The sequence below is a fragment of the Gigantopelta aegis genome, chromosome 9 (assembly GCF_016097555.1).
Source record: "Gigantopelta aegis isolate Gae_Host chromosome 9, Gae_host_genome, whole genome shotgun sequence".
Classification (NCBI taxonomy): Eukaryota; Metazoa; Mollusca; class Gastropoda; order Neomphalida; family Peltospiridae; genus Gigantopelta; species Gigantopelta aegis.
Window position 1 is genome coordinate 54,329,339 of NC_054707.1, and position 27,980 is coordinate 54,357,318.

General features: G+C 36.0%; 2 protein-coding genes across 6 annotated transcripts in view; one reads left to right on the forward strand and one right to left on the reverse strand.

Annotated features, from left to right (window-relative positions):
• Positions 1–8,564, forward strand: part of LOC121380544 (low-density lipoprotein receptor-related protein 4-like) — a 111,969-nt gene extending 103,405 nt beyond the window's left edge. The window contains exons 36-37 of the mRNA XM_041509398.1: positions 66–210; positions 1,886–8,564. Coding sequence (XP_041365332.1) covers positions 66–210; positions 1,886–2,095 — 355 coding nt within the window. The 3' untranslated portion in view covers positions 2,096–8,564. The remainder of the gene's footprint in view (positions 1–65; positions 211–1,885) is intronic.
• A 5,590-nt stretch (positions 8,565–14,154) lies between these two features.
• LOC121381023 (vesicular glutamate transporter 2-like) overlaps positions 14,155–27,980 on the reverse strand; it is a 33,014-nt gene continuing 19,188 nt past the window's right edge. For 4 of the 5 annotated variants that reach the window (XM_041510102.1, XM_041510101.1, XM_041510100.1 and 1 more), the window contains 7 exons: positions 27,779–27,912; positions 24,041–24,187; positions 22,183–22,315; positions 21,688–21,798; positions 20,319–20,446; positions 16,520–16,604; positions 14,155–15,421 (listed from right to left, as the gene is read on the reverse strand). In XM_041510102.1, coding sequence (XP_041366036.1) covers positions 15,003–15,421; positions 16,520–16,604; positions 20,319–20,446; positions 21,688–21,798; positions 22,183–22,315; positions 24,041–24,187; positions 27,779–27,912 — 1,157 coding nt within the window. In that variant the 3' untranslated portion in view covers positions 14,155–15,002. The remainder of the gene's footprint in view (positions 15,422–16,519; positions 16,605–20,318; positions 20,447–21,687; positions 21,799–22,182; positions 22,316–24,040; positions 24,188–27,778; positions 27,913–27,980) is intronic. The other variant, XM_041510104.1, reaches the window with a different exon arrangement.

Consider the following 27,980-nt stretch of genomic DNA (forward strand, 5'->3'; position numbering starts at 1 on the left):
AAACATTCATTATACAAAACCCATGTTTTGAATGTTTCATGAATCACATTTTAACCTATTTGCAGGCAAAGACGACGACAATACAATGTTGAAGAGCTTACCACCCTTACATACGCTAATCCAACTTACCAGAAAGCCAGCACAGAAACCATCAACTCTGACATACGCAACCAACGGGGTTGGCAGATTTTTCGATATGTTAAAAAAGATGTAAGTATCTGTAATACTGATCAAAGTCTTTATCTCATGGCAGTGATCTAGTCAGAAAAATGCATGCTTGAGAGTAAGACAGACAGACAGACAGACACACAGACACACTGACTGACTGACTGACTGACTGACAAAATGCATGCTTGAGAGTAAGACAGACAGACAGACAGACACACAGACACACTGACTGACTGACTGACTGACTGACTTACTTACTTCTGAAAAACACTTTCCCATAGTTAAAAAGACACATACTACAGCTTTTGATGTATCCGGGCCCTTGCACGGAGAACATTAAACATTTTTCAAAAATAAATATTTTATATAAACTTACCTTTATATGTTATCTCAATTTGTTATCTTGTCACCATTGCATAATTTTCACTAATAACTATTGTGCTTGTCTCATGTCACCGATATCTCGTGCTACTTGATTCAGACTTCAACATCTGAGATAAAGACATTTGACTGTATATATATTTGTTATTATTACACACCCGTGTAAAATATTGCTCATGTCATAGCAATCACTCAATATCTAACTACCGTATATTGACATGTATTAGCCGACTTTTGAAGTCTAGAAATACTTTCCAAAAGAAGAGAGTCGGCTTATAGACGGAGGCAACAAATTGGTTCATAAAATTCCGATCGAAAACACTCCCGACCCCGACTTACAAATTTTGATCAGACCCTTAGAGCCTTTCACAGCTTATGTAACAATAAATTGTGCACAATATAAATAATACACCCTGTCATGCAATATTATGTTGTTTTTTGTTCTTGAATGCATTAATAGTTTGATGAATAATAATAAAAATTACTTGTTTTATTGTCATTTCAATGGTAAAAACGTGTTCCGCCATCTTTGTTTGATACCTCTGTCTATATCATTTTGTAAGCTCTTATTTGATTGGATTACACAATTTTGTGTAAACAACAGCCATGGACCACAGAATTGTTTTTCTGTGTGGAGGGGAAAACAGGGATTAAACATGCCTTAATGAGTTTATTATTTGCTGTCCAGTGAATAATTTAATTACTTATGTGCAATGGTATGTTGTTACAGCTTGAATTGTTTATTTTCCTGTTATGATTTATCAGTGCTAAATTATTTTTGCACGGCATGGAAGACGTTAGCATTGCAATGACGATTACCGTGTCTGTAATAATTAAAGGGGAAAAAAATACAGTGAAAAAGAAAAGCACAAGTCTTATTTGTTGACAGTATTATTGAAACCAATACAATATACAACTGGACAAAAGATGACTTCGGCTTATACACGAGGCCGATGATTTTGTACTTGATATTTAGGGTCAAACTAAGAGGTCGGCTTATACAAGGAGTCGGCTAATACACGGCAATATACGGTAGTGTAATATTGGTGTGACGTAGATCACTTGCTGATCCAATTCGTAGAAAAATAATGTGTAGTAGGTTCCGACATCTGCTTACTTCTGCGTTACAGCTTGTTTGCAGTTAGTTTGTAATAAATAAAATACTAAACTAGCTTGCCTGTCATACCATTTTTATGAAACTTGTAAACAGTGTTGGTATCTGACATGCTTTCACTAGTCAGATACCAAACCCGTTCACTCATTTCATAAAAATGGTATGACAAGCAAGCTCGTTTAGTATTCTATATTTAGACAATGATGTTGTTTTTAATTTCAGGATCGTGTGACGAGTTTGCCACCAGAAGAGGAGAAGCTGAACAACCTGGAAACGGCCGCCCTGGTTCAGCAGCTCGCGACCGGCTCGGCCAGCCGCGACGACGACAGACTCGAACACAAACATATCACAAAAAACATCTTCAAAAACAAAGTGCGCTACACCTCAGAGACTGCGAACCATAATATTCCTTACACTCCTGTCGACACGTGACCGTGTGTGCGCACATGTGTGTGTCGGAGACAGGGGGTTTTCATTCTGTGATATCAATGGTGCAGTACTACAGTGCTAAGCTACACGTCGGTTGTTGTTTTCTTGGAGCGACTCCTTTTTCAGGTTGAGAAATGTTCGTGCAAGCAAAATGTTATGGAACACAGGACGTCTTGAGTTTTGTGTCGACGTACAACTGTTGTTTTGTTAGAGCTGTTAACTGTACATTTGCTGCGTAGTTTCTCATTCATTGACTGGCCTGATTCTCAAGTGAATATTGGTGTGTATTAATGTTAGTACTTGAATTTTCGACATTCTGTGAACCAGAGTTGGGGTACAGTATACTACAGACTGTGATGTATTCTGCAGATGCATGGTCTACGAAATGCAAAGCTTTATGAACCTATTACTGCAATGGTTTTCCATTTGTTCTACATGAACTGTGATGTTTTGTACAGACCTACTTCAAAGAGTGAAGCTTTATGAAGCAAACGCTGCATCTTTGTTGTGTGCACATTTCGCCAGTTATTTGTGTGAACTATGATTTTTTGTACTGATGAACTACAAAGTGTGAACATTTATGGACCTAAAAACTTATCTTTTGTTTGTGCATGCGTGCGTATGTGCGTGCATGCGTGGGTGTGGGTGTGTGTGTGTGTGTGCATTTGTGTACCCATTTGTCTAAGCTAATGTTTTTGTATGCACGTTTACAAAGACATGTTTTGAACCAAGTTTTAAAGCAGTGGGTTATGTTCCAATCAGTGGAAATGGATGCCACATGAACATAAATTATTATGGAACCGTTGTTTACAGGAAGACTGCAGCTGCGATTATTCAAAAATGTTTACCACAGTAAAACATACTTCATCCTCTGTGGCAGTGTTTTGCAAGGTTGGAAATGTAATGTGAGTTTTTTGTGGTCCTGTTTGACACCATTTTCAGCATTACAAATGTTACCTCAGTATGATTTTCTATGTCCATAACACTGACAGAGTATGTTTGGTATAATAATCACGGTATACATTTCAAGAAAAACATACAAGACTGGGGTTGGTAGGGCAGCCACCTCTCCAGAATTATCAAATTCTGTACATTTCAGATTTTTTTTTTTTTTTTTTTTTTTACATAGGCACCAGCGTTGATAAACCCTGTGTGCCAATGCTTTCAAGTTTGAATGTTTATAATATTAATTTCTAGTCAAAAACTACTGTTTTGTTTTCCCCAAAACAAATTGAAAAATAGTGCTATGAACACACACACAGTCACAGGTCTGTACTTCTCTGCAGCTTTACTGTAATCTTGGTTTCAGGTGAACTTTAGTTTAGACACTTGTTTCGCTGATGGCTTTGCCCATTGTTTGTACCTGCTGGGGATATTGTCACATCGAGAAATGTTTTTTTTCCCCATGTAATCATTTGGAAGTATGGTTAAAACATTATTCTGTAATGTTCATATGCTATGAGAATGGAATAGTTGATTGAGGAGTTAAATATACAATATGAGAGCATAATAATGATTTACTAGACACGAATATATCATTATAGATTTAGAATTTTTTGTAATAGTAAAATAGTTTATTGAGTGAATTCAATGATTCATAGGTGTCAGAAGATGGCAGCAACTTGGGGGGGGGGGGGGGACACTTATTAAATGCAAGATCATATTGTGGCCCCCCCAGTTTCAGAGTTGGGGGGTGGGGGTGGGGGCAATGCACACACACACACACACACACCATTTCCGACGCCTATTTAACATTGAAGGAGTTGAATGGTATGCTGAGAGAATGAAATGATGATTCAGTTAACAAATAGAGTGAAACCCTTCATAACCGGACCCTCGGTAAACTGGAATTAACATGTTTTTCATTGTCCATTTTTAAACATCAGTACCAAATAGAACCTCTCTAAACTGGATATCTCTAACACCAAAGCATTTACTTGGTCCCATGGGTGTCCAGTTTAGAGGGGTTTTACTGTCATATATTTAGATTGTATATGGCATTAACCAAGAATGTACAAATATACTGACTAACAAGAGTTATTGAAGGAATGGATATATTGAAGGAATGGATATAATGAAGGAATGGATATATTGTAGGAATGGATATAATGAAGGAATGGATATAGTGAAGGAATTAAATGGTTATAGTTGGAATAAACATATATTGTGGAAGTAAAGTAATGTGAAATCTTATTTTTGTGGGCTTTAACTTTCATGGTTTTGCTAAATATAACTGATTTCAAGTAGTATGATAAATTCATATTAAATGTACACATGTATTATATTTTCATTGTTCTTAAATTAATTGACTGCACTAGTCCACAAATTACATGAAAATTAGACCACCATGGATAAAAGTGATTTCACAGTAACATATCAAGAAAATTATATATCATGTAAAAGAGATGAAATAATATCTGGTATGTCTTGTATGAATGCATGGTTTTTGAATGAGTGTTTTGCATGATGTTTTTTCTCTCAAAGAATTGCCAGTGTTATTCTGCATAACCAGTTTTATTATTTATGTACAGGCCAAACCTTGCCACAACGTCTATTTATTGCTCTGAAAACTGCCTGCCTATGATGTATTATGTATTATCCTTAGATCTTTTATGATCATCTCTAATAGTATGGGCATACACCTGTAGGCAGTGTACTCCTTTAAGTATACTTTTTGTGACACAGACCTTGAAGCATGAAGTACCTTTCTTTTCCCCTCTGGAATATGTCTGTCCTGTGACAAGCCCCTAGTTATCCAGAGACAGGATCCCGGACGGACATGCTCAAAACTCTAGTGGTATATGAGCATGTAAAAATTATTCGCACTCTGGAATATGTAAAAATAAATTATGTTTTGACAACATAGAAAATTGCTTCTCATCAAACTTAATTTGTTTAATTTAATGGGGTGGGGAGAGAAGTCTTGGTCACTTTAATGATGAAATCTAGTTACACCCCTGACTGATAGAAGTGTTAATTGATTTTCCAGGTGTTGTATTCAGTTGACTTGTTTTAGTGAAATTTTAAATTCTGGTCATATGTACAGATTAAAGTCAAACTATGTGCCTGTGTCAGACGTGCTTTATGACAGTATAGACTGAACAAGCACACTAAAACAGACCTTGCAGTGAAAACAAACTGATATGAGTGATTAATTACTCCTGTACTTAGATTATGGAGATCACCTCCTGTCCCGAGTCAGGCCCCTGATCATATCAGAGACTTTACTCGTGAGAGGCTTGTTCAAAACCCCAGTGATACACGAGCACGTAAAACTAGTTGCCCATTGCCCATATGGGGATACATTTAAGATATTACCATATTGATATCATATAAATTTACATTTTACGGTGAACTAAAAAATTTCTCCTTGCACTAGCCTGAGGGGAGTGATGGGGAGTCAGAGTGATAGCTCCCCTTACATGGCAAAGTCTGATTAAAATAAATTGATTTGAGGAGAAACAGATTTGAACTGATTAGAAAGAAACATATCAAAATGCCTTTTTAAAAATGGTTGCAAGAGGATTGGATTCTGTTGTCAGTTACTTTTGTTCATTCTGTTTCACAGTGGCAGGATGCCTATTCAAATACAGTGGTGTAATGCTCGTCTCAGACTACCAACTGCCAGCAGAAAGTTGGCCAACTTTCTGTTGTCACAACTTCTACGACTGTCTAGTTGCTAGTCTGAGCACTCAGTTCTAGTTGTATAACACATTAGTTATTAATCTGAGTGCATCCGTCTTAAGGCAGGAGTTGGGGGAATTACAGCACAACCGTCAAGTTGGCCAACTTCATTGTGACAGTTAACAGTCGGAGCCTAGCATTAATATGATTAAGCTCCTTCCTAAACTGTGTAATCAGTAAAACATAGCTGGCATGGAAATAACAGCAGCTGATGAGGTTTTGCATAATCTCTGCTTGAATACATAATACAGCTTTTGTTCTAGATATTGTTATGAATCTATACTAGGATACAGTAAAAAAAAAATATATATATACACTGACCATAAAAGAAACATACAAAAATTAAAGAATACAAAATTGACAAATACAGATGTCAGCAAATATTTTTAAGTGAAACATTTCATAACTATTTTTAATAGGGCAATGTTATTTACTTTATATTTTTATTAAATTCAGAGTCATGTGCTGAATTTTAATGTATATGAACTCTTGTGCCCACCGACTGTCAGTCACAAATGGCATCTCCAGTACAGCGAGTTTATTAATAAGTTTATAAAGTATCCAGGAATGTGGCTGCACACCTACATGTACATGTACTTGATACTTGCACACATTTGTGCAGCTGTACATGTGTAGTATGTACTTGATACTTGCACACATTTGTGCAGCTGTACATGTGTAGTTCTTCCAAAGTAACTGTCGTTGGTTGCATCTGAATTTCATCCCAGAGAAAGTAAATGTGATTCGGGTCGGGGCCTCATTCCAGGAAGCAATCTTAGCACTAAGATTACCTTAAGTGCATACATACCTATCTAATGCACTTACGGTGATCTTAGCACTAAGATCACTTTGTGGAAGTGGGACCTGGGGCCTTATTCACAAAGGTCTCTTAGGTTCTGCTAGACAACAAAGCATCCTCTTTGCAAGTCTTTTAGCATTGCACTGCGAGATCGCAAAGTTGCGAGAGTTTAGTGAATTAGGCCCCTGGTCTGCAAGCTGAATGTTTGGATCAAATTCAAAGATATGTTATTTTATTGGGGAAAGTCATGTATTGCTGTCACAGAATGTGTATGCACATTGCCTTGCACATTTTAAAGCAAAATAATTCACGTTTCTTTTGCTGTTCAGTATACTTGTAAAGGTATTAAAATGTGTCATCTCAAACTGAACACAGCAGACCATCATTAGTAAGAAATTAGATGATTGGTTAATATTGAAGCATGTTAAAGGAACAGACCCTAGTTTTTCAACACTACAGCATATTTTTCACTACTGGAGCCATTTATGATCACTGAAATCAAACATTACTTATATTTTATTCTTTAGATTATTCATTTCCGTAAAACCGAAGTGTTTCTGGTCATCCTGGTGTTTCTAATACCCAAAAATTCATTTTTCATATTTTTAAAAACACACGTGCATCTGAGAAATAGCGATTTATTGATTTGAGTTGTAGTCTATGTTTAAGGATATTTCCTGTTTTAACGTCACAGACTCTTCTTTCACTCTGTTGTAACATGATCCAAATGAGTTAAGGTTTGTGGATCAACTAAACTTAGTGTCCATTTTTACTGGTTAAAACTAGGGTCTTGCGCCTTTAAGGGCCTCCATGTACAATGAAATGTTTTAGCATTTACCATTTCGTATTCTGCACTTTGTAGTCTGAACAAAACAGTGGCATGCTACATTCAGCCGCTATCCATGTGCTCCATGAATTATGATACCAAATGTTCCTGCACAAAACAGTGGCATGCTACATTCAGCCGCTATCCATGTGCTCCATGAATTATGATACCAAATGTTCCTGAACAAAACGGTGGCATGCTACATTCAGCCGCTATCCATGTGCTCCATGAATTATGATACCAAATGTTCCTGAACAAAACGGTGGCATGCTACATTCAGCCGCTATCCATGTGCTCCATGAATTATGATACCAAATGTTCCTGAACAAAATGGTGGCATGCTACATTCAGCCGCTATCCATGTGCTCCATGAATTATGATACCAAATGTTCCTGAACAAAACGGTGGCATGCTACATTCAGCCGCTATCCATGTGCTCCATGAATTATGATACCAAATGTTCCTGAACAAAACGGTGGCATGCTACATTCAGCCGCTATCCATGTGCTCCATGAATTATGATACCAAATGTTCCTGAACAAAACGGTGGCATGCTACATTCAGCCGCTATCCATGTGCTCCATGAATTATGATACCAAATGTTCCTGAACAAAATGGTGGCATGCTACATTCAGCCGCTATCCATGTGCTCCATGAATTATGATACCAAATGTTCCTGAACAAAACGGTGGCATGCTACATTCAGCCGCTATCCATGTGCTCCATGAATTATGATACCAAATGTTCCTGAACAAAACGGTGGCATGCTACATTCAGCCGCTATCCATGTGCTCCATGAATTATGATACCAAATGTTCCTGAACAAAACGGTGGCATGCTACATTCAGCCGCTATCCATGTGCTCCATGAATTATGATACCAAATGTTCCTGAACAAAATGGTGGCATGCTACATTCAGCCGCTATCCATGTGCTCCATGAATTATGATACCAAATGTTCCTGAACAAAACGGTGGCATGCTACATTCAGCCGCTATCCATGTGCTCCATGAATTATGATACCAAATGTTCCTGAACAAAACGGTGGCATGCTACATTCAGCCGCTATCCATGTGCTCCATGAATTATGATACCAAATGTTCCTGAACAAAACGGTGGCATGCTACATTCAGCCGCTATCCATGTGCTCCATGAATTATGATACCAAATGTTCCTGCACATTCACAAAAAAAGAAAAGAAATATGGCCATTCTGTACAAAGACATATATGTTTAATATCTCTTGGTTTGTCTCAGCTGATAGTGTGAAGCATTAAGTTGTTCTAAACAAGAACTGTTTTGATTGTATTGTATTATTACAGCAGTATGTGTGGCTAACTTGATAAATTTGTAGGTTACAAAAGTGTAATGGATTTTTATTGAAAACATAAATTTAATTGTGAAGAAATTGTGCATTTTGGTTGTGTAAAGTCATTAATTTGGTTGTAAATCATGAACTTTGGTTGTAAAACATGGAATATGGTTGTGAAAAGCAATTGAATTTGGTTGTAAACAGTGATGGAATTTTATTATAGAAATGAACAAATTTGTATTTGATTGTAAAGTAAAGATAATTTTTTTTTTTTTTTTTTAATAAAGGTGTCAGGTACCCTTTCTATACTAAGCATATATGATATTTGATATTTGTATTGTCCGTATTATATCATTAAAAGAACCATATAGGGCATAGCTGTTTACTTTATCCATTAATAATGCAATTGATTTTACCTTAAATGTTGACATTTTTTATACACGTTTGTATTAATGCATTGTTGTTACTTGTAGATAATTTCGCTTGGTCTACTTAATGACAAAAATATACACAATGTGAATGATATTTTGTGGATAAGTTTATATTGTCTCAGCACTTGAATCAAATGATCAAATGAGTTTTAAAATCTGTGGTATAAATATACAGGTACAGTGTGTAATCCTTTATTAATCATTGTTATATATAAAATAAAAATTATATATTTTTGTTTCAAAAGCTGGACTCGACTGAAGAATAATCTTCATTCTTTTATTAGTGTCAGGTTTATTATAATATTATATGTAATAAAAAACCCTAGAAATATGTTTTTCTACAATTAGGTATACAATGTACCACAAAATAAATGGTCTGTTTTTTCTTTCTTTTTTTTACCTTTACAAAGTAAAGAGGTGAGATATAGATATTCTGTTTCTGACGGCAACAGTGACTGCATCAACTTTTCTATTATAGCTTAATGTTAAAGTTTTATAGTTAGATCAGTTTCTTGCAAACTATGTCCTAGGTCAGTGAAACTTGGTTTATAGTTGCACCTATGTATGTTCATCACAGTGAACTGAAACTTGGTTTATAGTTGCACCTATGTATGTTCATCATAGAGCACCGAAAACGTTTATGGTAGGTAAGACATTTTTTTTCCGTGGAATTCTTTATAAAACTGTGTTGTGTTATACTGGTATAACCTTACTTTTATTTATCATATATTTCTAGCTGGACTGTATTTTTCAAGTAAAATTTTATAGAAATTGGTTAAGAATATTTGTTCTATAGTACTTAAAGTTAGATATTTGTTTTGTTATATTTACATAGTTGAAGGATATTGTTTGTGTTCTTGCAGTTTTCAGTTGCTTAAGTATTTGTCATTTTAAATCGTTGTTGATTATATTGTGTTGGAAACTGAAGCTTTTAAATTCATTTCTATTTTTAGATTTAAAACTCGTCACCATTTTGATTATAACTGCACTAATGTTCAGTGTTTGTAATCACCATTTTGATTATAACTGCACTAATGTTCAGTGTTTGTAATCACCATTTTGATTATAACTGCACTAATGTTCAGTGTTTGTAATCACCATTTTAAAATACTTTTGCTCATTAGGTTTTATCAATTTAAAAAAATATTTTTGTAGTATATAATACTTTTGATAAATGTTTTGCTTGCATGTGCAAAGCTAATGTTTAGCTCACTTTTACATCTGAATCTTCAGTGTAGCACTATTTTCCCTGCTTTAGGGCTTGTAAGCAATTATCAGTTTAAACTGAGTAAAGTAAAAACTATATACTAAGAGGTGGGGTGGGGTTAGGTGTGGTGGGGGGGTAATACCAGTGTATGGTTTAAAAAAAAAATATTGCTAAAAATATTTTTTACAAATAATTTGTTTTCACATTTCTGATGTTCACTTTCAGGAGGAGGGGAGGGGGACTAAATATAATAATAAGTATAGTTGTGAACTTATGTTGACAATAATAATGAATGGTCCTTTAAAAAACCCATATAAAGACATATATATGTCATATACTATGTAAAAGTGATGCATACATGTAGGCATGAAACAAAAATTAAAAAGCAAAACATATTTGCCTTAATAAGTCAAACTTGACTTTAAAGGCCATCTACAAAAGGTGGACTGCATAATATTTGTTTAACTGTTTAGCTGTGACTGTTAGTGTATTGTTGTGGCCCATTGAAAATACAGGCTCATCTAATTTCATTGTGTATACATTTTTATATAGAGAGTAATATGTTTTCTTTATTTCTGGTTATAATCCTCAATTCTTTCCTCTACATGTAGTTGCGGGGAGGGGGTCAGGGGTTTCAGGTTGGGGGCAGGACATGCTGATTGGAATATTGATATTAAATATGAGTGAAGAACAAATGGCGATAAAGAGTGCATTTCACTGCCAAAATGTGGGCTGATGCCAGGTCAGTCCCTCCCTCCTATGATTTTACACATTTGCACTTGTTTGCTATGCATATCGTGTGTTCTAATAAGTCTATACAACCTATAATATACTACTTTTAACTGTGTATTCTTTGAAATGTTTAATATAGATATATGTTTATAGATTTGCTTTATATATGCTAATTTCCGACATTTATTTTTTTAAAAACCCAATTTGTTGACAGGGTATAAAAAAACTAGTTTTAACATTTTAGAAAATGGAGCATTAGCAAAAGCTATTTTAAGTTTTTATAAAATGTTTTAGAGAAATATTAGACATTAAATATATAATATTGTATATTAAATACAGTTACAAGTAAAATATTAAGTTACATGTCTGATATAAAAATTACAATTACAATACATTGGATTAAATACTGTCTTTATTGTTACCATTGTTTTATTTGTCATTAACATATCATTACAAGAAATGAGGCAAAGAAAATATAACATCCTTTATTATGGTGACATCATGTTATAAGATATGTATAAAATTACAGCATTATGGTATCCATGTGTAAGTGTATTGAGAGGTATCGTGGTAAAGATATCAAGAGATATTAAGGTTATTGCACATGTAACAATAAATTACACAAAATATGTCGATGGAGGCTGACTATACACAGCTGTTATTTTGTATTGTTTTCTGCAATGAGAGCAGAACATTTATTTGTCTGTGCAGTAAGACTATAAAATAAATAATTAAAACACCTGCTTTCTCGTGTTACTCATTTTGTTGTAAGAATATAGCATGGTGCCTGTGTCTCCCCTTAACAATGATCGGTTCACATTCTGTACCAGAAATGGTGTAATTTATATGACCTTTGATTTTGATGAAACTTGCTGTGTTCATGAGACAATGTTACCATGAAAAATTCAGCTCGATTTTGACTTCTTTTCAGAGATATAAGTCATCAGTTTGATCCGAACTTGACCACTTCATGACCGTTCTGATCTTATATCTCATAACTCTTCTTCTGGAGGACATAAAGATGTGATTTTGGTATAATTTTGAAGCTTTTTGTCACAGATCCTTTGGTGAGAACATCATTCGTTATTTTTTACAACACATGCTAATAACACATAGGTTTGATAACAATTTAAAGACATGGAACTGGCTGCTCTTAGGTGATGACCAGGCCGTCACTGCCATACTGTCCAATGAGAAAAAAAGAGCTCAATCAAAATTGATTATTCTGTGACACGTTTAAGTTAACCACAAGCCTAGGTCAGTAATTATGTTTAGTTAGAATAGACGTTTAAATTTATTTTAAACGTGTTTTTTTAGCAATTGTATACTACATTTGTGTCTGTTAGATACCATTTATCACTTTTGCTTGTAAGATACATTTTCAAACTTAAAGATAAATGGTATCTAAAAGCCACTCGTGTAGTATTCTCTATATATTTTTAGATAATGAAATACACCAACATATGAGAAAACCCTTTTCTACAGTTTCAATTTGACCTGTGATCTCAGTTTGCTAAAATCATGTAACCTCTGATTTTCAATATTTTTGGTTACATTAAAGCCAACATATTTGGCAAAACTCCTGGAAAGTTTGAAGATGTGTATTCCAATACTTGAAAAAGACTGAAAGAAGTTTAATTTAACAACACATTCAGCACATTTTAACTACAGTTATATGGTGTTGGACATAGAGTTAAGGACCACACAGATAAGTAGAGATGAAACCCACTGCCACCACTCCATGGGATACTCTTTTTTTTTTTCTTTTTTTTTTTTATTAGATCTGGACTGGACTGGACTGATTGTTTAACTTGCACATTCAGAACAAGCTGTTGTAGTGCACGCCTGTCCTGGGCACAGGTACCGACCTCAGCGGGTTTCTTTGCCCAGGACAAGAAAGTTTTTAGATAAGCAGCAAGGGATCTTTTATATGCACCAGCCCACAGACAGGATATTACATACCACAGCCTTTGTTACACCAATTGTGGAGCACTGGCTGGAAAGAGAAATATCCCAATGATCAGGATTGATCCTAGTCGGACCACCCATCAAGCAAATCCAATACTTCAGGAAAGAAAGAAAGAGATGTTTTATTTAACAACGCACTCAACACATTTTATTTATGGTTATATTGCGTCTGACATATGGTTAAGGACCACACATATATTGACAGAGGAAACCCGCTGTTGCCACTTCATGGGCTACTCTTTTCGATTAGCAGCAAGGGATCTTTTACAGGCACCATTCCACAGATCCACTTTAAACTGACCATAGCTGTATGTGGTATTTCTTCTTGATTTGGGTAGGCCAGAGTGTCACTTTTAAGGATTTTTCTGATGAACCTTTGTCGTCATTAAAGAGTTTTGAGAAGTTCAAGATGGCTGCTAGTTCATGTCATCGGCTATAACCTCCACCATATTAAACCCAAGATGAACTGAAACAGATTTTGACTGATCATACATTTGGCACAAAAAACAGTTTTGGTTTCCACAAGATTGTTATCCATCTTTTCGGTGCAAAAATAGTGAATGCCCTTAACTTTTTCAGCTTCAGACTGGATTGTGTAATATGTGGATAATTAAAGTCGTTTGTGAACAATGCTATGCTTTACGGTACTATAAAGTAATAAAGTGAAATGGTCTCGGCTTCAGACTGGATTGTGTAGTATATGGATAATTAAAGTTTTTGTGCACAATGCTATGCTTTACGGTACTTTAAAGTAATAAAGTGAAATGGTCTCAGCCATATATTAGTGATTTATTCTAAATACGTTTTCATAGCTTGAAAGTAGGACTCTACTTGAAGCTGTGCAAATATATACAGTACTTGTTTATCTGAAGGTCATGAACATGGGTGTGGGGGGGGGGGGGGTCAAGTTTCATGTCGACTGAGTCTACAGTTTAACCATATACAATCTAATGTGTACCTTTATTTGAAGAGTTAATAATACAGCAATGATGATGCTTAGTGAATATTTTTTAACCTGTTGGTAACTTATCAATTTGGTATCACACAAGATTGTGCCAAATTGTTTGTTCCATGTATTACACAAAATAAAACAACTAAATCTTTATTGACTGGTATATCATTTTATTTCATTACACATGAAATGAGCACTTTATAAATTGTAATAATTGAGAATCTGCTAAGAATTGGTCTTCACATGGTATGCATTGCAATACAAACATTTTGGCAATACACAATCACTACTTAATACTAAAATTACACCACATGTCTTAAAGAGTTTATTTATGCTCCTGTTTTCATTTTTAAAATTTTGTCGTAAAATATTATTTTAATACAATTCATTACAGATGTTTTTAAAAGAATAAATAGCACTTTGGTTTTTTTAAAAATAATTACCTTTGAAAGTGAATGAAATATAAAGTTATAGCAATACTTGGAACAGTGTATAAATTGGTTTACAGCATATCTATATACATGACAAAAATAAAAGGTTTTTAGAGAACAAAATAGCTGAGGTAATAAATAGAATACCAAACCCGGTACCAGGTTATTATCAAATTTATGTCCCTCATTAAATAATTTTCATCTGTAGAATGATTTCATGACTGACATAAATTTGATAATAAAAATAACTGGTACTGTAACTCATTTATAATTATCCTATATATTGTAAAATGTCCCAACTTTCATTTCCTGCACCTTTCACCTAAACTGTGTTCAATTTTCATGGCACCTGAGACTACCCCGAACTCTGACGGTGATACAAATTCCGCTTGGTATTTTCTTGAGTTGGGTGAACTGTTGTCTAGAAATCAGCTCTTAAACATTAATATGCGTGATTCCAATGCCCGTTTTAAGCAAACACGTTTCTAAAATATACCATGGATATCACAAAAATTAAAAGTCTATGTACACATCACAGTTTAAGCTGCACTAGATAAAGCACTACTATAATTATACCACCTTTTTATTTAGACTAGATGATTCATTATCACTAACTGGAGAAACATCAGTTTCATGTGTCCTATGTCCGTCATCACCATTGTCTTGAGTCCTTAAAGCATCATCACCACCACCATCACCAGCACTGGCCACAAAATCCGAATCTTTCGGATCCTTGTCGACATCAGTAGAGTCTATAACATCCCCTTTCTTGTCGTCATCCAAGTCGATAATCCCTGAGATGGGCATTGACTGCAGACTGTAGGCTCTGGCTGGTTTCTTGGGAGCTGACGTCTCGCACGCTGGGAGCAGGTCATCATCTCTGGATGGTGACTGGACGCTGTGTGATTTGTATAGTCTGCGAGCGAGAGGGTCGGTCTTCTGGATGAGATTAATGTGCTCTGGAGGACAGGACCACTCCTGTTGTTCGCCTAGAATGAAATAACAAATGGTGAACTGTGTGACTTGTACAGTCTGTGAACGAGAGGGTATGTCTTCTGGATGAGCTTGATGTGCTCTGGAGGACAGGACCACTCCTGTTGTTCACCTAGAATGAAATAACTTGTACAGTATGCGTACAAGAGGGTATGACTTCTGGATGAGCTTGATGTGCTCTGGAGGACAGGACCACTCCTGTTGTTCACCTAGAATGAAATAACTTGTACAGTCTGCGAACGAGAGGGTATGTCTTCTGGATGAGTTTGATGTGCTCTGGAGGACGGGACCACTCCTGTTGTTCACCTGGAATGAAATGACAAATAGTGAACTGGTGGGATTCCAAAGTGCAGGAGAGGTTTGAGTGACCAGGGCCTCGTTCTACTAAGCGATCTTAGTGTTAAAAGCCACTGAAGTGCATAAGGTGGTTATACAGATAAGATGATCTTAACGCTAAGATCGCTTCATGGGACAGGGCCAAGGTCAATAGGAACTGGGAGTGGAAAGGTCTGTGACCCCATTTGAGGACCAAAATGTATGGGGTTTTTGTGTCCTCTGTATAAAAAAACTAAAACATTTGGCTTGTGCCCCCAATAAAGCCTGTTCCAACCCCCACTAGAAATAGTTCCTTTCGCACCAGGTATTTAGATATAACAGTTTGCAGTTTACCCATAAACTAGCGTAATAAATTATTCAAACAATCCAGAACTATTACTGAAGCTAAGTTTCACGAGAAAGAAACAAACACTTAGCTACAGGTAGCAATATATCTTGTAGTATCTGTCAATGGTGAAGTAATATGTGAAAGAAAACGTCACAACGCTGTTTTATTTAGCCAGTAATTTGTTTAAATTGATTTACGTAGTATGTCAGGTATTATTATGCTTAAAATGTGCAGGATGAATAAAAAGTGACGCCATATAATCATAATTAAAATGTGTTGAGTGTGTCGTTAAATAAAACATTCCTTCCTTCCACTCTTGTTAAAAACGAATATCGAAATTTCATTGGCCAAATACTAGCATGTGAGAAAAGAAAATGTAAACCCATCGTGTGGAATGAGAAGTTATAATTATTATTCTAAAACCACTTACCAGAACCAAAAGATAGAAACAGGATGAAAGCAAGTAGAGCGACTCCGGCTGTGAAATAGAAAACAGCACGCCATCCTTCTTTATCCTGGAATGAGGAACAAAAGATACCACTGTAAATTATTAATTATTTCGCTAATCATAACTTAATATATGAAAATAACAATAACTGCATAAATTATTGTAAAATGCATATATTATTACAAAACAATAATAAATATTAATATTGATTTACCTGATAAGCTCATGATTAACTCATTACCCAGAAATTATATCATATAATAGAATATAGGAACATTAAACTGAATATGTTGAAAACACTTATTTTAATGATGGATTTTTAAAATTAATATTGTTAATAATATATTCAACCTTATTCACTTTTATTAAGTAACACAGCTATCAGGTTTAAGGGCCAGTACCATGGAGAATGAGAAAAACAAAAAACACTCGGGATGATGCAACACGTAGAATTAATGATGAATTTGGGCTTGTGAATAGGACTTTAAATACATTACAATACTGGATACAGTTTTGTAAAACAGTTGAAAGGTATCATACAATAAAAACTGATACAATGGATAGATTGGTATTCCAAAAAGACCCTAGGCACACGTGTAACCAAAAAGAACAAGATTATTGTGTACTACTGTCAGATTATCAATGTTTTGTTACAATAAACACTAATACAATGGATAGCTAGGTAGCCTATTCCTAGACCCTAGGCACTCATGTAACCAAACAGAACAAGATTATTGTGTACTACTATCAGATTATCAATGTTTTGTTACTTATTTATGAAATAAGTAAAGCAATTTTGCATATGCTAGTAACTTAAATAAGCCTATTTGGCTCAATGGCTCTGTTCGCCGATTACCTGCGGCATATTAGTAAAAAGTGTCCGCGTACTCTATCGCAATTCCCGGCAGATTCAGTGTGAATCGATCGCGAATGTCTGCGTTTCTGATCATACTAGAGATCGCCTCCTTGCCATACAATCTGAACACATCGCAGATAGCCACATATTAATATGTAATCATCGTGCCAATTACTAGATTACCGCAGATAGTAACAGATTGCTACAGATTACAACATATCGTGGCATGTTGCTACGGATTAGCCTACGATTGATCGTTGCAGATTGCTACAGATCTTTGCAGACTGCTACATATTACCTCAGATCGTTGCAGATTGCTACAGATTACCTCAGATCGTTGCAGATTGCTACAGATTACCTCAGATCGTTGCAGATTGCTACAGATTACCTCAGATATTTGCAGATTGCTACAGATTACCTCAGGGCCCGTGCTTATAATACTTAAAAGTCTAGACTTTAATAAAGTCCAGACTTTAACGTAAAGCTATTTGAATGACGTTGCCATGACGTTAAAGTCTGGACTTTATTAAAGTCTAGACTTTAAGGTTTATAAGCACGGGGCCTGATCGTTGCAGATTGCTACTGATTACCTCAGATCGTTGCAGATTGCTACTGATTACCTCAGATCATTGCAGATTGCTACAGATTACCTCAGATTACCTCAGATCGTTGCAGATTGCTACTGATTACCTCAGATATTTGCAGATTGCTACAGATTACCTCAGATCGTTGCAGATTGCTACTGATTACCTCAGATATTTGCAGATTGCTACAGATTACCTCAGATATTTGCAGATTGCTACAGATTACCTCAGATCGTTGCAGATTGCTACTGATTACCTCAGATATTTGCAGATTGCTACTGATTACCTCAGATCGTTGCAGATTGCTACAGATTACCTCAGATCGTTGCAGATTGCTACTGATTACCTCAGATATTTGCAGATTGCTACAGATTACCTCAGATCGTTGCAGATTGCTACTGATTACCTCAGATATTTGCAGATTGCTACAGATTACCTCAGATCGTTGCAGATTGCTACTGATTACCTCAGATATTTGCAGATTGCTACAGATTACCTCAGATCGTTGCAGATTGCTACAGATTACCTCAGATCGTTGCAGATTGCTACAGATTACCTCAGATATTTGCAGATTACCTCAGATCATTGCAGATTGCTACATATTACCTCAGATAATGTCAGATTGCTACAGGTTACCTCAGTTCGTCGCTGATTGCTACAATTTACCTTAGATCACCGCTGATCAACAGCCATTTAACGGGAATATATTGGCAGACTGCCTGTGATTGATCGTCGATAGTGTGCGACGATCTACAGACTTTAAGGGAACCAGGGTTGAAACGACCGTCAGATTTGAGAAACAAGGCTGTTACCAGAGGGATTGAGAAGAAAACGTATATGAAACGGATCTATCTTGGGTTATAGATAAAGTAATAGACACAGCTATTGCGAAGAAGATGGGATATAACCCAAATAGGGAATAAGGTACAAATGAATGAATGAATGTTTAACGACACCCCAGCACCAAAAATGCATCGGGTATTGGGTGTCAAACCTAAGGTGAAGTGATGGGAATAAGGAACAAAGATGAAATCAAGTGTAACTATTGGCAACACATCAACCAGTTACAACGTAAGTAGTATGTAATCTAGAAATTAACTGGCAAATCGCAATCAAATAGTAGTAATGTTTTTAAAAAATTAATTATTAAAATCCACAGACCTTTTTAAAATAAGGCAAATATTATTAAATAAAATAATTCGATGGCAGATCCACGATCGTTTTGAATGTAGAGATGAAGGAATGAAGGGAATATTTTATTTAACGACGCACTCAACACATTTTATTTACGGTTATATGGCGTCAGACATAATTATATGGTTAATCCCACCAACGATATCTTCTAATTACATATAGAAATGTACGCTCATAAAAGTAATTGTACACGAACGTAAAAGAAAATAATTGTATATGGACATTATTTATTAAAGTTGATTAAAGTGTATGCCCTGGGTGTTCATCTGGATCCGCCACTGAGTTTCTAAAAGTGTTACCTCATTTCGAGATTGCTGAAAGGTTATTTATTAAAATATTTATCATGAAATAAAATGTTAAATTTAGTTATAACAACACCGTCAGTAGAAATAAACACATTGGCAATTAGGTGTCAGTGATATATAAAAGAATGCATCTCAATTCATTATTAAACTAATAAAGTTGTAAATTGGTTAAACAGGTATATACAATAATTTATTTTATGCGAAAGATACAAAAACAACTAAACGTTAATCATAATGTCATACAGGGACATTGTAAGTAAAAACTGAACTGTAAAAGGAAAGAACTTTTATGTAACGACGCACTCAACACATTTTATTTACGGTTATATGGCGTCAGACATATGGTTAAGGACCACACAGATATTGAGAGAGGAAACCCGCTGTCGCCACTTCATGGGCTACGCTTTTCGATTAGCAGCAAAAGATCTTTTATATGCACCATCCCACAGACAGGGTAGTACATACCACGGCCTTTGATATACCAGTCGTGATGCACTGGCTGGAACGAGAAATAGCCCAATGGGCCCACCGACGGGCATCGATCCCACACCGACCGCGCATCGAGCGAGCGCTGTACCACTGGGCTACATCCCGCCCCTCGAACTGTAAAAGTGTCACACCATATACTTTCTTTAGCCTGTAGATATTAACAACATGAAAATAAACACTAACACGAAACTTGTAACGAAAACGTTAATTATATCTTTCTGACAGTGGTTATTGGTATAATTTTTTTATACGGTACTGTATTTTGAAAATCTTAAAATTCATTAAACATGATAATACTATATATAAAAAAGACCCAATAATACTGTGGTTCAATGAACTACATTGTTAACTACCTGATTCTGAGTGAGATGTCCAGCGACCAGCGGTGCAGCGACGGAGGCGATATTCCCCACTGTTGACGACAGACCAACGAGAAAACTGGCGTGTCTGGTGGACAAATCGTAATGGTTGATCTGCCAACCTGGAAATATGTGGTAACTAACTAAACACGTGGGTAGACGGGTCCACAAATACACAACATGTATCGGCCATTCTCCCAGAAGTTGTCACTTTGCATAGTAGTACCTTTGTAAAAATAATGTTGTTTTTTATTTTAAATATGATGTTTTATGCTCATGTCTTATCTCTGGGGTCAGCCTGTGAATGTCTTTCAAATTCAAGCAGAGATCTTTACTTAGGATTTTATTATTTTTATAAACTTTTTTTTCTTCTGGAATAGGGTCTGATAGCAATAGCTGCCATGTAACGGTGTTGATATACTTTGTTTTCTTTTAATAAAAAATCGAAATATTTTATACGTGATTAACATTTATAGATTCATATTTTTAGTAGTCCTTCAAAGAGCAAACAGCATGAATATATTTAATTTCTTTTAACAAGGAACAACGAGAAAGCTTCCAGTTGCTACGAAAATAGAATGTTGGACGCAATTATTGCATGTTCACACAATTAAATGGCCAAAACAATAGGAGTGCAAAGGAACGACAACTCAGTACATTTTAAACCTATGTCATGTTGAACATGTGGTCATTTAGACACTTGATCAAAATCGTAATGTAATAATGTAGGGTGTTGACCGCTACGGTGTTGACAAAATTTAACATAAACACAAATATTCATCTCATTATTGTTGATTAGCTATGTTGAATTGCCAAGTTATCTTCGTAGCATCCATTTATGATGATCTCTGAATGAATCGTATTCATTTAATACATCAATATATTAATTATAGCCGTTACGGTGTTGACAGAGAATCAAAATACGCAATGACCCATTCCCTTTTTTGATTGGTCATTTGTAGAAAATGTTATTTGCAAAATGAGTAACAGAGAAGGATAATCTTGTAAAATAAACCATAAAAGTAATTTCATTTAAGGTTTTTCACCCTAGTAAATCAAACATTTGTTCATAAATTCAGGTGCCTTTGTGCTATAAAACATTCTGTGAGTTTTTAATTAATATTTAATTGTCCACAAATATATAACTTGTATTTATGAATGAATAATCCTATATTCGTAATTTTTCAGAATATTAATTTAGTTCACGGATTTTTATTGAACTTTTTTCGTGGGTGGGGTGAAGGGTTTCATGATTGATGTTTTTATTTTTGTTTGTTTTATTATTATGTCATCGTTGTTAATGTTGCTCAGTAAATAAATCGTCTAATATATTGATTATATTTGCACAAGAAGATGGCTTTACCGGACACGGCGAATCCACTGGCACCCACAGCTATCGTTAACACAATCAGGACTGGGAGCTTGCTGTCGAGGAAACTCAGCGCAAAGAAACCAGTCGCTTCAACACCAAATGCTGAAAACATAAGAAGAAGAAAGGACAGAGATATTTGCTTAAGTTTAACAACAACTACGATTAGGTGGTGTCTAACATATGGTTATATCAACACTTGAGAGAGAGAGAGAGAGAGAGAGAGAGAGAGAGAGAGAGAGAGACATACACAGTTATGCATACACCTGGAAAGAGAGACAGACAGACAGGCAGACACACACACACACACACACACACAGAGAGAGAGACAGAGCGACTAATAGGCACAGATGTACCTGGAGAGAGTGAGAGAGAGAGAGAGAAAAAGAGAGAGAGAGAGAGAGAGACACACACACACACACACACACAAAATATACCTACATGCAAACACTAATTTCATAAACAACGAACTATGTTGTAAGACCTTACCGAGTCCCGTGAGAAGCTTCCTGACGTTGGTTGTGTCCAGTGTTTTGCTGAGAAGCAGCCAGTCCGCGATACAACCACTTACGATAGCCGCTATCACTTTAGCTATGTGTGGTATAGACGAGTAGATCCCATTCTGAAAACAGAAACGTTGAGAAAAAATATTTTGAAGGGTTTCACTGTATTTGTAAATATTGCTATCACGAAGGGACACATTAAAGGTATATTGTCACAGGCCACTTACTTCTTATTAAATGGCCTAACAAAGTATTAAAAGAATTTTTATTTATTTTAATTTGTCCCTAAATGTATCTTTATTCAACCATCTACGTAACCACCATACTCCACGTATTAATGATATTTTGTAAAAGTACTTGAATTTTGGCAATGGTCTATAATTAAAATACTAATATTGCCAAGATGGTTGATTTGAAATTTTCTCCTTCATGGTTCAATTAAGATGATGCAATAGCTAGATTTGGTTTCCAAACATTAATGTAATTTTCATTTATTATCCATTTTTAGAGAAATAAGGTCCTTAAATCTGTGACAGTATGCCTTTAATATACGGAACAATAGAATACGATACTATATTTTATGTAGGCCCTATCTGATGGTTAAAACCTAGTTTTCATAACCTCCGCCGCTGACACAAATGTTCCCATAAAAACGTAAACTACATCCGGAGTTTCAATTTCCGTGATCGGTCACAGACTGTCGCGACTGTTTCCATTAAAAAGTGTCCTCTCTCTGCGGCGATCTGCTGCATATTACATATATTATGGGAACCAGGTTTAAAACACAAATGAAGAATGATGACTCGATGGAAGTTTGCAGACCACTGCCTTAATCTTAACACCCTGGCTATCAATGATTTAGGTCAAAGCGTGGCATTATCGGAGGTCGGACTCGGGATGGGCGTGTTCGAAACCCTAGTGGTATATGGGCACGTTAAACTAGTTATCATCATCAAAGCGTGGCTCTCCGAGAAACGTGTTCGTGTCACAGAATGTAACATTATAGATTTTGTTTTATTCTGTTGTTCAACTGCAACAGCCCGCCCAGCTCTCATTTGCATATTGAACCTTGAATATGTATTCTAACTTCAACTGTTGAGGCTTGTCAGATACATACATGTAAAAGTGTATGATTATGCGATTAAATTAAATCCTATTATTTACAATTTTAGATTTATCAATCTTCTCAATATTTAAATGTTTCGGATTTATATACATGTATAATGAAATTCGTGAATTTACAAACCATAAATTATGTAAATACCACATTTTGGTATAATTTACAGATTAAAGGTTGCCAAAGACCAAACTGTCTAATTGGTTGAATGTAATGGATGATAACGGATGTAAATACAGAATAGTAATCGATTTTGGCGTACGAGATGGAGGATCGGGTGGGTGGAGTGGACAGTGTTTTGGTAGGTGGGTGGTTTCTACCATCTCCCCAATGTATGATGCATATAAAAGATCTCTTGTTACTAATGGACAATGTAGCGGGTTTCCTCTCTAATAGTATACGTCAAAATTACCAAATGTTTGACATCCAATGGCCAATGATTAAAAAAATTAATGTATTCAAGTGGTATCGTTAAACAAAACAACCTTACATTTTATAACTTTCGCGGAATTTCAGGGGTTTTATTTCAGATGTTAGGCAGACAGGGAGGTTTCTTGGTTGTTTTCTTGGTTGTTTTGTTGTTGTTTTTGGCAGAATACTGTAAAAATTTCGTGTAGACAAAATGAAGCATACCTAGCCCTGAATGGTGATGACGTTGATGATGATGACCATGATGATGATGGTCATGATGATGATGATGATGATGATGATGATAAAAGAAGCTTACTTCTGCAATGCTAAATCCAAATAAACTGAGGTAGAACGGTTCGTTGGTCAACATGAGGATGAAGACCCAGTTTCTGGCAAAGTGACACACACAGAGGACGATCACTGGAGGTGATATCAGGATCTTTCGCCAGGGAAGGTAGCCGCCCTGAAACATATCACCCATCACAGGAATTGTTAGTTACTGACCAGCCCATGTATTCTGACCGTAAGAAAGCAAGGCGGACTTTTGGATAGTTAAAATGATCCACCTTCACAAGCCAAGGTACCATTCCGTACAAATGCTGCATTACAAAATTCTTTGGCTAGCGAAAATCACGTGATGATAGCATTGTAACTGTTTAAATGTCCGTCTTGCTCTCTTTAGTACTCAGTCTAGTTATTGACCGCTGAATTTTATAAAGTCATTTGGAGAAAAAAAGGACCAATAAAGCATTATTTATACTCGTACTGAATGTGGCACGTGCGTGCGTTTGTTTGCGGTTGCGTCTTGCCTTTGTTTGTGGCTGCGTCTTGCGTTTGTTTGCGGCTGCGTTTGGCGTTTGTTTGTGGCTGCGTCTTGCCTTTGTTTGCGACTGCGTCTTCCGTTTGTTTGCGGCTGCGTCTTATGTTTGTGGCTGCGTTTGGCGTTTGTTTGTGGCTGCGTATTGCGTTTGTTTGCGGCTGTGTCTTACGTTTGTTTGCGGCTGCGTTTGGTATTTGTTTGTGGCTGCGTCTTGTGTTTGTTTGCGGCTAAGTTTGGAGTTTGTTTACGGCTGCGTCAGGCGTTTATTTGTGGCTGCGTCTTGCGTTTATTTGCGGCTGCGTCTTACGTTTGTTTGTGGCTGCGTCTTACGTTCGTTTGCGGCTGCGTTTGGCGTTTGTTTGTGGCTGCGTCTTACGTTTGTTTGCGGCTGCGTCTTGCTATTGCCCCCCCCCCCCACCCACCCACCCAGTTGAAAATAAAATTAATGTATAGCCTATGAGAGGTAACATATGGTATACACAACAGCCGTCATTCGCGAGAGAACTAATACTTTCCATACAGTTCAGCTGTAAACGCGACTGAAACAAACCGATTTTGCACGGTGAACTCGATATCAAACAGCTGTTTACAGTATATAAGGACGGTAATGCATTGAATACGTATATATTGATTTTAACACTAGAGTCATGAATTCATAAAATTGTTTTTGTGTTGTACGGATAATCATTCAGGGCCGTATATAGTTGGTGTGAGATTTGCTCCCCAGTAAAATACAAAATCGTGTTCTTTAAATGCTTTGTATTCCCGTGTAGCCAAAGCTTCTCTCTCACTGTTTTCCTTTCTTATTTTATTTTTCAAAAAGCTAAACATCTCCATATGAATGCTATGATTCTGTTATATATTTGTTTAATTTAATATATTTGATGACATTAAAAGCATATTGTAAGGCAGTGATTCAGGGCTCCCCATCCATGACATTGTCATTGATCTGGGGATAATAAAATTTATAATTAAAAACTATATGATATTTATATTAACAGTATTGGCATCTACAAAGTGATATTGAACATTTCAGGCAGTCTGCTTGAAATTTTATTAGTAATGAAAGAAAGAAATGTTTTATTTAACGACGCACTCAACACATTTTATTTACGGTTATATGGCGTCAGACATATGGTTAAGGACCACACAGATTTTGAGAGGAAACCCGCTGTCGCCACTACATGGGCTACTCTTTCCGATTAGCAGCAAGGGATCTTTTATTTGCGCTTCCCACAGGCAGGATAGCACAAACCATGGCCTTTGTTGAACCAGTTATGGATCACTGGTCGGTGCAAGTGGTTTACACCTACCCATTGAGCCTTGCGGAGCACTCACTCAGGGTTTGGAGTCGGTATCTGGATTAAAAATTCCATGCCTCGACTGGGATCCGAACCCAGTACCTACCAGCCTGTAGACCAATGGCCTAACAACGACGCCACCGAGGCCGGTTTATTAGTAATGTGTAAGATAATGACTGGCAGAGAGTAATAGATGAGAACTATTAATGTAACGGGCAACTAGACCGGTAATTATGAGCGTGCATAGAACATGACATTAAACAAAACAAAAAAATTATTTCTTCACAAAAAATCTTTCAAAAAACATATTCTAAATCCATATAACATATAACATAAATCTGTAATGTGTAATTTTAATATGTATGAACTAATGATTGGTTTAGAGCTGGACCAAGTAATATAACATCCACTTGCAACATATTTTAATATTTAATGCTGCTGTATGTATTACGTATTACATATAGGTTGCCTATTTGACTTCTTTGGACGCATAACAGCAAAGGATGTAATTGAGAGAATGATGGAGTACATATTCACCCAGCTCTCTGCCTGTCAGTGCAACTGGGTTGGCAGGAGGGGAATAAACGGCATCAGGAAATTAATTCTCAGAAAGGTGATAAAAGGTATTATTACCCCTAATATTATGGTTCAAAATATTTTAGTACCTATCAAAGTGTTACGTCCCACTGGGAGTGTTACATTCCACTTGACGTCACAAATGATCACCGTCTGCATTCTTATACAATGATTTCTCAATTTAAAACATAATTATTTGGATAATAAATAGGATATTAGACTTGAAATAATTTTTAATTGTCACTCGCTAAGGCAAATAAAAATCATTTCACTCTTAACATAAACTTGACAAGAAATGGACACTCGTTTAATATCCTATAATAAAATGTACACAGACATGAAATATCTATTGTTTATTAGAATATTTTTAGTATATATTAAGTTTACAATGATTAATTTTGCTAATTTAAGTTAAAAACCGTTAATTCAATAATGTTCTACTTCCAATTTCTTCAAGCTATAAGTGGGTTAACTTGTGATATAATTGTACATCTAAAAACTTGAAAACATGTATTTAATATTTGTCATTTTTTATTTTCTGAAGATGCTGTCAAAAACTGCAACATAAAAGAGGCCGAAGCGGAACTGCATCATAGAAATTGGTTAAGATATGTATCGGACCAAAGTGGGGGCCGCAAAAGGACGCATGATAAGAAAAGGAGTGAGTTTTTGCCAACATATTTGACTATTTCCAGTTTATATAATTTTATTAGGTGCATATTTTCAGGTGCATATTTAAGACTAAACTGTTGAAATCCTTTTAGTGTGATATCCTTATCTTCTGCATTTGTCATGGCAGCACTTGAGGAAGAGAGGCAACGTGCGAGGTCAGCAGCCATGTACATGTAGTCGGAATCCGAAAAAAGATGATGAACAAGATTGATATGTAGTTCGATAATAAATGTTACAACTGTACTTTTGTTATTCTTAATTACATTGGTTCAATGTTGGCACAACGTTGGGCCAACTATATAACGTGGCATGAAAATGTTGGCACAACGTTGGTACACCGTTGGTGCAACCTGGAATTGGCAACAGTGAGTCAGCGTTGACCTAACGGAAAAAATGACCATGTGCCAACGTCGGCAGTCTACGTTGGGCCAACGGTACGGTTTATGTTGGGCCAACGTTGGGCCAACCATGGTGTGCTATCTGGGTGATTTATTAATCTTCGGCTATTGGGTGTCAAACATTTGGTAATTTTGATATAGTCTTATAAAGGAAACCCGCTACAATGTACCATTAGCAAGGATATTTTATATGCACCATCCCACAGACAGGATAACACATACCACGGCCTTTGATATACTAGTCGTGGTGCTTAAACAAAACAAACTTCATTATTATTATTTGTTACCTCATAGTCGAGTACTCCGTCGCCCTGTGACTTCTGCAGGTGGCCCAGTTCGTTATCGCTGATCAGTTTGTGATGCGACGGCTTCTCACTGGCAAAACACAACCACAGCAACACCCACACGATTCCTATACCGCCTAGAAAACAAGTTCTACATTTAGTAAATATCGGATTAACGACACTTTCAACACGTTAAGTTGTGGCA